The sequence below is a fragment of the Beta vulgaris genome, chromosome 1, assembly GCF_026745355.1.
Source record: "Beta vulgaris subsp. vulgaris cultivar EL10 chromosome 1, EL10.2, whole genome shotgun sequence".
Taxonomy (NCBI): Eukaryota; Viridiplantae; Streptophyta; class Magnoliopsida; order Caryophyllales; family Amaranthaceae; genus Beta; species Beta vulgaris.
This window is the reverse complement of record NC_079202.1, coordinates 2,108,700-2,119,955: the sequence shown is the minus strand read 5'-3', so window position 1 is coordinate 2,119,955 and position 11,256 is coordinate 2,108,700. Positions and strand designations below refer to the sequence as shown.

The 11,256-nt window shown below is 33.4% G+C and overlaps 1 protein-coding gene across 1 annotated transcript; it reads left to right on the top strand.

The window, feature by feature from the left end:
* The first annotated feature begins 818 nt into the window (after positions 1-818).
* On the top strand, positions 819-3,736 carry LOC104901828 (U-box domain-containing protein 30). The gene has a single exon (XM_010689457.4). The coding sequence runs from the start codon at positions 1,566-1,568 to the stop codon at positions 2,904-2,906; it is 1,341 nt and encodes a 446-aa protein (XP_010687759.2). The 5' UTR covers positions 819-1,565; the 3' UTR covers positions 2,907-3,736.
* The last annotated feature ends 7,520 nt before the right edge of the window (positions 3,737-11,256 follow it).

The window sequence follows — 11,256 nt, the reverse complement described above, 5'->3', positions numbered from 1 at the left end:
CATCTGTTTTTATTAACTATAACTGCAATATTAAAATATAGCACAAGAATTTAAGAGAACGGGGAGATTAAAAAATTATCTACTAAATATTGTCAAAAATGTCCATGTTACAAATAATACGCAACTTCCTAATTCCTAAGATAAAAAACGTTGTAGGTAAAAGAAAAAATCAAGTACAATTAACTTTTACAATAGATTCATACATCAATTGATATTATTACTACCTATTTTTCATGTAAAATTTAAGGAATATCAATATATATCAAATTATATGGACAAACTTGTTAGACCTCCACGTGTTTTCCAAAATAGTACTCCATTTTTTTTTTCAAATTTTAACTAAAAGATACTATCTGTGTCTTTTTAGATGCAATATTTGATTATTTTAATGCACTCACCAAAAAGACATGGAACATCTAAAAAGATCGATGAAGTATTAAATAGTAGATAATAACATAGAACATCACGGAAAATGTTTAGGTGATTATAAGAGGTTGGCAACCCTAATGAAAGAAAATAATAATGAATTCAATATTTTGGAGAGAGAAAATGTCAATACAACTAACACATTTATTATACTTTTTCTCTATCTCATAATAGACTTGGTTCTTTTGAACTTATTTTCAGTTCAGTTTAATTAATTTCAGTTTAATAGTTTTCTCTCACAATATTCAATCAGTTCAATTCAGTTCAGCCCAGTTTAATCCAAAAAATAGAATTTTAGAGTTACTCTATTATTGTCCGAAAATCACCGGAGCCAACAAGTAGTATTTCATAAAATAATGTCACAAAATAATAAAAATTTGTAGTTTCCAGAAATAATCATTTTAAAAAAAACTAGCTCTTAATTTTAGTGTTATTTCAGCACCAGCCCCAAAAGATGAGCACAGAGAGAGCGAGAAGAGGGGGGAAGGATGCTAATTTTGCAGTAGTAGATAAAACCTCTTCTTCTCTCTTCTTCACTCCTCAATAAACAAAAAAAAAACACCTCTCTTCTTCACTTCACTTCTTTCTCTCTCCTCTTTCTCTCACTTCATTTTTTTCTCCCAAATCTCTCAAAGATCTGAGATTAATTAATTAGGGTTTCTCAATTCCTACTTCAAAATTAATCTCTGGGTCACATTTATTACCTCATTTAATTGGATCAAAGAAGCATATAACCCAAAAAAAAATCACGAGGTTGATGATTTGTTGTTGATTGGAAGTTCCAAAAAAAAAAACTAAGCTTATTTTTGATGATAATGATGATGATGATGATGAAAATGAAGCAGATGAAGAACAAGAAGAAGGAAACACTTTTGACCAAAGAAAGAGAAAAAGAAGTCATTCAGTTTCAGATAATAAAAAGCAGCGAAAAGATGTCTCCTTTGATAGGTATTGTTGCTTGTTATTGTCAATGAATGAGTGTGAAAGATTATAAAAGTAAGAAAACGAAAGCTACCCATTATATTTCTTCTTTTTACAAACTAGTATTTGGTAATTTTTTCATCTCCACAAAACTAACAAAAAAAAACTTGTGATTTTTGTTGTTGGGTAATTTGAGAAAAAACAAAAAAAAAATAAAAATGCCGATGTATCAGCCACCAAGAAGTGTGGTGGAGGTGGGTGGTGGAGGGCAAGTATTAGATCTAGAAACGGCGGTGAAAGACGGTGTATTAGGCGGCGTAGACGAAAGCGAAACCGGGTTTTCGCCGATTTCGGAGAAATTGGATCTGAAGAAGATGGTTGAGGAGTTAGATTTCATAGAAGTACCAACAGTTTTCATTTGTCCAATTTCATTAGAACCAATGCAAGATCCAGTGACTCTTTGTACAGGCCAAACATATGAGAGGTCTAATATTATGAAATGGCTTTCTTTAGGTCATTTAACTTGTCCTACTACAATGCAAGAACTTTGGGATGATTCTATTACTCCTAATAAAACCCTTCAACATTTGATTGTTAGTTGGTTTTCTCAGAAATTTTTAGCTATGAAGAAGAAATCTGAGGATGTTCAAGGTAGGGTTTTGGAGATTTTGGAGAATTTGAAGAAAGTTAAGGGTCAATCTAGGGTTCAAGCTCTTAAGAGACTTAGAGTAATTGTTGCTACTCATTTTTCTGCTAAGAAAACTATGGTGGATAATGGTGGGGTTGCTTTCTTGACTTCTTTGCTTGGTCCTTTCACTTCCCATGCTGTTGGGTCTGAAGTTGTTGGTATTCTTGTTAATTTGAGTCTTGATTTTGAGTCCAAGACGAACTTGACTCAGCCGGCGAAGATCTCGTTGATGGTTGATATGTTGAACGAGGGTTCTATTGAAACCAAGGTTAATTGCACGAAATTGATCCAGGGTTTGATGGAAATCAATGATTTCGACCCCCAGCTGGTTTCGAGCTTGAGCCTTTTGGTGGGGTTGTTGAAATTGGTCAAGGATAAGCGCAACTCTAGTGGTATTCAACCTGGGCTTTCGTTGCTCAAGATGATTAGCTTACATGAGTGTGTTCGGGGTTCAATTGTTAGCATTGGGGCTATCCCTCAATTGATTGATCTTTTGCCTAGTTTGAATGCTGAGTGTTTGGAATTGGGACTCTCGATACTCAACAATTTGGGTAGCATTCAAGAGGGGACATTGGCCTTGAAAGCTTGTCCTAACACAATACCGAACTTGGTGAAACTGTTGATGAGAATCTCGGAGAATTGCACTCAATTGTCATTGTCCATTCTGTGGGCAGTTTGCAAGTTATCTCCTGAAGAGTGTGCGCCTTTAGCAGTCGAAGCTGGCTTGGCGGCCAAACTTCTGCTCGTAATCCAGAGTGGTTGTAACCCAACATTGAAGCAACAATCAGCTGAGTTGTTGAAATTATGTAGTTTAAATTATACAGCTACAATTTTCATTTCCAAATGTAAGCTTACAAGAACATTGCAATGAAAGTAAATGTTTGGTAGAAATTGTATTTTTTCTTTTGCATACAGAGTCTTGCAGTTTTTCTTCGACAAACAAATTCATTGAAGATTCTTTGTTAAGGAAAAAGAGCAAGTGTAATGAGGTCTCTTGAGGAAATGTCTATTGTTGTGTATAAAAGAAAAGAGGGATCTCATTCCATGGAGCAGCTTTCAAGCGATCCGATGGGTTGTCAACTCCGGCTTCTCCCACATCCGAGTCTGGTGTTAAAGTATGATTCTTGCACCTCCAGCTTGCAAAAGAGTGATACAGAACGATTCTTGCACCTCAATGGTTCATTCGGATATAGCTCAAGATTGATGGCGATTTAGCTCAAGATTGAGCTGCAAAGTATACAGGTGACATTCAGGTGCAGCATCTTAATTGAAAAACATTGCAAATTTTCATGTGGAAGGTTGAAGTGCCAAGTTTGTGTGACTGTGCTGATGAGACAGTACTTAGGTAGACCTACATTGAAGGGTTACAGTCTGTAAAGATAGGTTTCAACATTTGATTAGTTCATGTACAATTAGAAATGTTCAAATCCTTTTATTTTCCTGAGAATAACCTTTAGATTCTCTTAGCTCTTATTGCAACTGTTTGCATCAAAATTACTGTTGTTTAAGTGTCAGATTTTGGCCACTTTTTTGTAATCCAGCTAACTCCATTCTTGCTTTTGAGTTGTTATTTCTAGGATAGTTTTAGAGTTTTGAACTTTCCCTTTAGTTTCAAGATGTAAATTTCTCATAAGAATTCTGAAAATTTGAAGATGTATGATTTGTAATGTGGTAAAAACTAACTACCCAAGTTTTGGATCATTTATTATGTACATTTTCATAATTTCTTACACACACATACAACAACAAGTGACTCAGCAATGTCAGAGGCTTAAGTGGCAAATGAGATGATGAAATTCATTCACTGAAAGTAGGGGAGTGATCATGGGTCTTGGATTTTTATCTACTCATATTTCTTTTTATAGCTTGTGTTGATTGCTTTGTAAGTTTGTCACCTATCAAAAATGATCTCATTGTTTTCAGGAATAGGAAGGGAAGACAAGAGACAAAGGATAGTGGTAAGTGAATGAGGACTTTCTCTGGGTTGAACAATTCATTTGCCATCTTGGTCTTTCTGGTAATAATGACTACACAGTGATCAGTGGGAGACCCATCTTTGTTCTGACTTGCCCAGTATATCAATTATCAGTGGACTTTCTTTAACCTATTATGATATTTAGACTCCCCTACAAGCAGACTGATGTATCTATACAGTGAGTAATCTATTCATTAGAGATAAATAATTTAAATTTTTTTAGCATCAGAGTTTATCTCAATTGTTCGTTGTTTCCCTCTTTACAAGTGCTTAGCGAAGGTGGTTTGTTAAATAGAGATGATAATAATTCTTCTTATAATATATACAACTTGACGAATCAAATTACGATTGAAAAACCGAAAAAATTATAAAGATTAAGTAGCTTTTCATCTAGCTTTGCTTACCAATGCTACTTCTCTAAGACTCTGAATTGATTTGAAGAAATTTCTTAATCTAAATCCGAAACTCTTAAACTTCGATTCAAATATGTTAAGAGTGGAACTCATGTAAGATAGTACGATCCAACTCGAATATGCTATTAGTGCTACTTGATCAACTGGTAAATGAAAATAATAATAATTCGATTCGAATTCCATATGAGTTGGAGTTAATGGAAGATTTAAAATTGAAAAAAATTGTTCAATCCAAATTCGACAAGTACAGTTTAAGTATGACTTTGACCTAACTTTGCTTACTAGTAATATTTCTTCGACTGATATATTTAAAATACATTACATTAGGATGGATATGTTTGCATTATTAAAAATCAAGTAAATATAGTAATTGTTGTTACAACTCTTGTTTTATGAATTCTACTGATCATTGTATTCAACTCAACTCGATCTGACAAATAAAATCTGGTTCTTAGCATGAATTCACCAAATAGATCAAGGATGAATTGTTGAGGAAGGATTTGTACATCTTAAAATAGTAGTTAACTTTGTTCAACAGTAATATTTTGTTAATTTTATGTAATATTTATCTCTATGATATTTCTTTTAGAAGATTGTTGTTATATGGTTGAGGTATTATTTGTTATGTACTTTAAGTGTAAAGTTTTATGCCTTGAGAAAACTCGTCATGTGTTGATTTCAAGGCCCACCTGATCGGGCGTCCGTCGCGAACTACGACCGGGGCGGACGTCGCCCGACGGGCCCGAGACATCAGCAGTTTTGGAAAAATCGACCGCCCGATCGGGCGGCTACGCGTTTTCGATTTTTCGTTTCTTTTTTAGTTATCTTTTAGGTTTGTACGGGGTTCCTTATGTTATACAAAGGCTTCCTAGTGTTCATTATTATTGACACAACTTATGAAACACTTTTAGCCTCTAGATTTAGGACTCCTTGTATTATTCTCTCTGATTTTCTCCATTATAGTGAAGAAGCTCTAATCCCCCACCTGTGGATGTAGGTCAAATTTGACTGAACCACGTAAATCCTTGTGTTCTTTGTTTGTTCATCTTTATTGTTTTCTCATCTTTATTATTTCATTGATTTTATGTTCCGCATTAATCAAACTACAACACCCTGTTTCCTAACATTAAGGATATAGGTTTTCATGTGGTATTAGTGATTATCAAATTTGGGGTGGCAAATTATATTAACGATATTGGTTTCAACTAATACGCCTTCGTTTCAAATTATAAGGCATGTAAAGCACTTTTACACATTTAAGAATTTAGTTAGATTTTCATAGGTAATAAGAATTGACATTAAATATTGTATTTAATACAAAAAAAATTGAATTCGATATGATTAAAATTGAAAATTTTAACCCAAAACTAAATTAGAAGGTAGATAAAGTAGATTTTACCGAATTAAAAGCTAATATGACATGAACATAAACCAACAAGAAAAACCGAATTGTTTTATATTGATTAATTTATTGATGAACATTTTAAATTTTTTATTTAATACTCCACATTTACATAAATTAACAAAATATTGTTTATATAACATTGTGCATTGTATCAACTATCACCACAAAAACCTTGTGCACTATATGCATATTAAATTTTAAATTATGGTGGTAATATGCAAATGGGTAAGCACAAATAATTAGGATAAGCGGTCTAATATTAACATAAAATTAGACAAATTTAAGTTTATATTTTTCTAATTAACTCATTTCATCTTATTCTAACCCAACACTATTTATAGACATCTCGCACCAACCTAGTTGTCCCTTCTTTTCACGTTCCTTTGTTTCTCTTTGAATCTCAAACTATACCAGACAGTTTTTAAAATAATACCCCACAGTCTTACCAAATGGATTAAAGTAGTCACTAAATGAACTAAAAAATGTGATTATCGAAGAAAGTAAACTGATAAGTTGATTGAACTAGTCACTGTATTTAGAAACTCTTCTTAATATTGGGATGCGTTCATAATAAAGTACATGTTGCCACGTGGAACCCCCTGTTCACTAGAAATATACAATATCATATGTTTAACAAGGAAGGTGTACTATAAAACTTTATTTAGCAAGATTCGAACGTGCGACCAATAAATTGTAAATTAGACATCTTAACCAACTATTAGATATGCTCATTACTCCACATAATATAAATAACTTGGAACATAATTATATATAACAAACTAATCTGAAATAAATATAAACTTAAAACATAAAAGTATTGATTAAAGTAAAAACTCGAGGTGTCGCCCGAAATAAATTTAAGTGAAAAAGTATGCCCTAACTAATAGTATTAACTTGTTTAATGTAAATATATGATAATATGGACAACTAATTAGGTACTTCAACCATTAAACGCATTACGCATGGGACATATTTGATGGAAACTAACAATATAGTATGTGCAAATAAACTTTAAATTAGGTACTTCAACCATTAGGTATCATGTTTTTGGCTTTTTGCAGGAATTTTACACAATTTGAAAGTTTAGAGATATTTGTTAAATAAAGCTAGTTGTAAAAGGTATCTTGTGAATTTTACAAAACTAGTTTACTACATAGGATATCCTATGACTGAGATTCCCCAAAAAAGTAATCACCAACAAACTTGTATGAAGTATGACCCAATCGGAATCAATCTTTTTTTTTTTTATTGTTGTTGCTGTGAAATGGGTTTTTATTACTCCTTTCCTATTTCAATACTCTCTCTATTAGCTTTTTCAAAGCTAAAATTGAACATTCAAATTATGAATCAGATTCGTGTTGGGATTTCACCTTGAAATTGATATGATATTACTTGCTTGACTTATATATTTTGAAAAGACAGAACATTTTAGCGCAATGTAAAGGTTGGAAGTACCGAAGTAGCGTAATAAATATATTTATTTAAGTTTAATATGTTAACAATCTATTGATAGAATGGAATAACAAAATCAGACATAAGAAAATAATTTATTAGTTACAAAATATATAATTGAATAGGTCGATATATATTAAGTCTTCTGTAAATAGGTTAGATTGGTATAAAAAAAACACATTTAGCATTTGATACGAACACAAATTTAACAATACATGACTGGATTTTTTCTTGGTGTTAAAGAGCGATTAAGTACAATGACATACGAAATTCAATTCCAACCTCAAGAGTCATTATTCTGCAAGATTTTATTAACTAAGGTAGATAAATAATCCAAAACACACGCCAAAATATTATCATATAATTATTCATAAGACTTTTCTTTCTCCTTAGGAAAAATAACAAATACTTCCTCCGATAAGAAAAAGTTGCACCATTTTTTACTTTAACACATGCGGATATATGATTTCGACCATTAATATCTTTAATTATTAATAAGTAAAATTATAAAAAGTTTATATTAAAAAAATTTACATCAAGATAAATCTAACAAGACCGTCACATGATTATGTTTTTCCTAAAATATAAATCACCAAAGACAATCTAAGTATAAAATATAAATAGTATATAAAATAGAAATGGTGCAATTATTTTTAAATGGAGGAGGAAGTATAGTCTAATCCTATCCACTGTTAGGAGAAACGAAAAAAGGAAAAAGGAACTACAAATGTGTATTTGTATATTGTGTTGAAGTTGGGGGGTTTGAACTTTAAATCTGGTCTACATCTTAGATAATGTGAAAAAGAATTAAGAATTGAGATTTAAGAATTAAGAAATGAGAATAAAGTAGAAAGATTATCTTGGAGGAAGACAAAGTGGAGCCCAAGGGAGTCAAAGTTTGAATGAGATGAATGACTTGTCTCCTTCCTACAAGAACCCCATGATGTGTTTGCCTTTGCCACAAAGAGTTATTAGAACAACAACTGTTCCAACTTCTTTTTTTAATATTATTTGGCAGTCACAAATCCCATTGTTTCAACTTGAAGCTGCATAGCTGGCTAGTTTCCCATATCAATACTTTCTTTGGTAGTATGTTTTTGCAAGACGTTTCTTCCATCTTGACAGAATTTATAAGATGATTTGAGATTTGAATGAAAAGGCAATTATATTTCTACGAAGATTTGTCCGTTCTCCTCAATTTAAAAAATTAAGTTTCAGGTCCAATAAGTTCAGATAAGTTTAAATAAGTTGTAATAAGGTCCAATTAGGGCAATAAGTTCCAATCAGGTCTAAGATCCAATAAGTTCCAATCAGGTGCAATAAGTTCCAATCAGGTGCAATAAGTTCCAATCAAGGTCTAATAGAGTCTAATAAGTTCCAATCAGGTCTAATCAGGTCCAATAAGGTCCAAATAGTCAACGTTCAATAAACACTTGTATCATTGTCCATTATTTTATTATTCATAATTTCATATCATTATTAGCTGATTATGTTCTTATTACAATTTTAATTAAAGTACCACAATGATTATATAGTATTATATTTGTATCGGTGTCTATTATTTTATTAAATATTTGTATTATTGTCTATCATTTTATTATTCCTATTACTATTAGCTGATTATGTTATTATTAGAATTTTTTATTAAAATACCACAATGTATAGTATTATACTTGTATTATTGTCTGTTATTTGATTATTCATATTACTATTAGCTGACTATATTATTATTAAATAATATTATAATCATGATCAAATAATTAAGGTTAACAATAATAATCATTATAATTACAATATTTTGCAATTTGTCTTTAAATAACTAGAGATACCATGTTTTCATTACTAATAACAATGAAAGATATAAGTGTTATCAATTGATTGCTTCATTATCATCACCGGAGTATCTTTCTTCACCGGAGTATCTTTTTATTTTCTCCCTCCTTTATAATAATGCATAATATATAATTGGGTACAAGTAACAAGTGAGAGATGAAAGTAGAGTGAGAGATAAGGAATTAATGCATTCTACTATTATCAATGGGTGGGAGATCAATTCTCATCAAATCTTCTCTCGCTAGTCTCCCAATGTACTACCTTTCACTATTTCCCATCCCTAAAGGAGCCCTCCAAAAGATTACTCGGATCCAAAGAGACTTCTTCTGGAACGGATGCTCGGAAAAAAAGCAATTCACTCAGTGTCATGGGCCCTGCTGGGGATGCCCAAAATATTTGGAGGCCTGAATTTGGGGAACCTGCTCCATCGAAATCTGACATTGCTTTTTAAATGGATCTAGCGTTTCTTCTTGCCCACCCCTGCATTATGGAAGACAATCATCAATGAAAAATATGGCTATCCGTATGCTTTCTCGTGTGGAGATATCTCAATACCATCTCAAGAAGGCCCATGGAAAAGAATATGTCGAGCCCTACTTTAACATCCTGCTGCAAAAAATCTGGTATTTTCATGTGTGAGAAAAAAGGCTGGTAATTGGAAATTTCATTTTATTTTGTCACGATCTTTGGATTGGGAATAAACCTCTTAAAATCCTTTGCCCTCGACTATTCTCCATCTCAACCCTACCAAACGGTCTTGTGTCCTCACTTTGGTTTTGGGATGGAAGGTCTTGGAATTGGAGTCTTTCGTGGGTGCGCACCTTGAGGCCCCAAGATATGATTGAGCGAAGCATCCTCCAGATTCTGCTCGATAAAGTAGTCCTATCACCAGAAAATTCAGACTCTCTGGTTTGGCGCCCTAAAAAATCGGGCGAATTCTCAGTTAAATCATTCTCAATGGAGCTTGCAAAATCATATCATAATGGGCAAAATGGTATTATTAAAGGAGTGTGGAATGGCCTGGTTCCGCATCGCATCGAGATTTTTACTTGGCTTACCTTAATTAGGAAGATAAATACAAAAGCAAAGCTGGCGTCACTGGGCATTATCTCTCCAGATCAATCAACCTGTATCTTATGTGATCAAGAAGTGGAAATTTTAGACCATCTTTTTCTTCACTGCATAATGGCTCGCAAAATTTGGCAATGGTGGCTGGAGATTTGGAACGTAAAAGGGGCCTTCCCCTCATCTCTAAGAAGTATGTATGATCAATGGCTCCCCCCCCCCCCCCTCAAAGGGAAATTTTTTTAAAAAATATGGGCCGCTATCTTCTTCATCATTGTGTGGTCTATTTGGAAGGAAAGAAACATGAGAATTTTTTTTATCAAAAGTCCTCAACTCCGACTGCGATTCAATATCTTGTCTTAACACACTAGTAGAATAATTGCTATTTGCTGCGGTTTTACCCATACGCAGCAATATATCACGTAAAAAGAAAAGAAAAAATATAAAATAACCATATTGCTACGGTTTTGGCCAAAAATCGCAGCAATATACTTTCAACGTAAAAATTTTGAAAATTTTTTGACTTTTTGACCAGTCATATTGCTGCGGTTTTTGGCCAAAACCGCAGCAATATATTAAAATATTATTAAAAAATAATATTTTAATATCGCCATTAATTTCATAAGCCTATTGCTGCGGTTCCTTGAACAACCGCAGCAATTGACTTTTGTTTTCATATAAAACACGCAACCCAAATGAACTAGGGTTTCCCCTTAGTCTTTTAAACACACATCAGCCGTTTTTCCTCCTCTCCTCTTCGTCTTCCTACTCTCCTCTTTCCTCCTTCGCCGGCTATCCTTCGCCAGCCCAGACCCCTCGCTTGTTCGCCGGTTATCATTCGTGGCCCTTCGTCGCTCAACATCTTCGTCGGCCCTTCGTCTGCCCTTGCGTCGCTCAAAATCTTCGTCGGCCCTTCGTCTGCCCTTCGTCGCTCAACATCCTCTCTCTCCTCTTCCTACTCTCCTCTTTCCTCCTTCATCGTTCGCTCGATGCCTTCGTCATTCGCTCGAACGCCTTCGTCGTCGCTCGACCTCCTTCGTCGTCGCTCAACATCTTCGTCGTTCGTCGGCCTCCGATA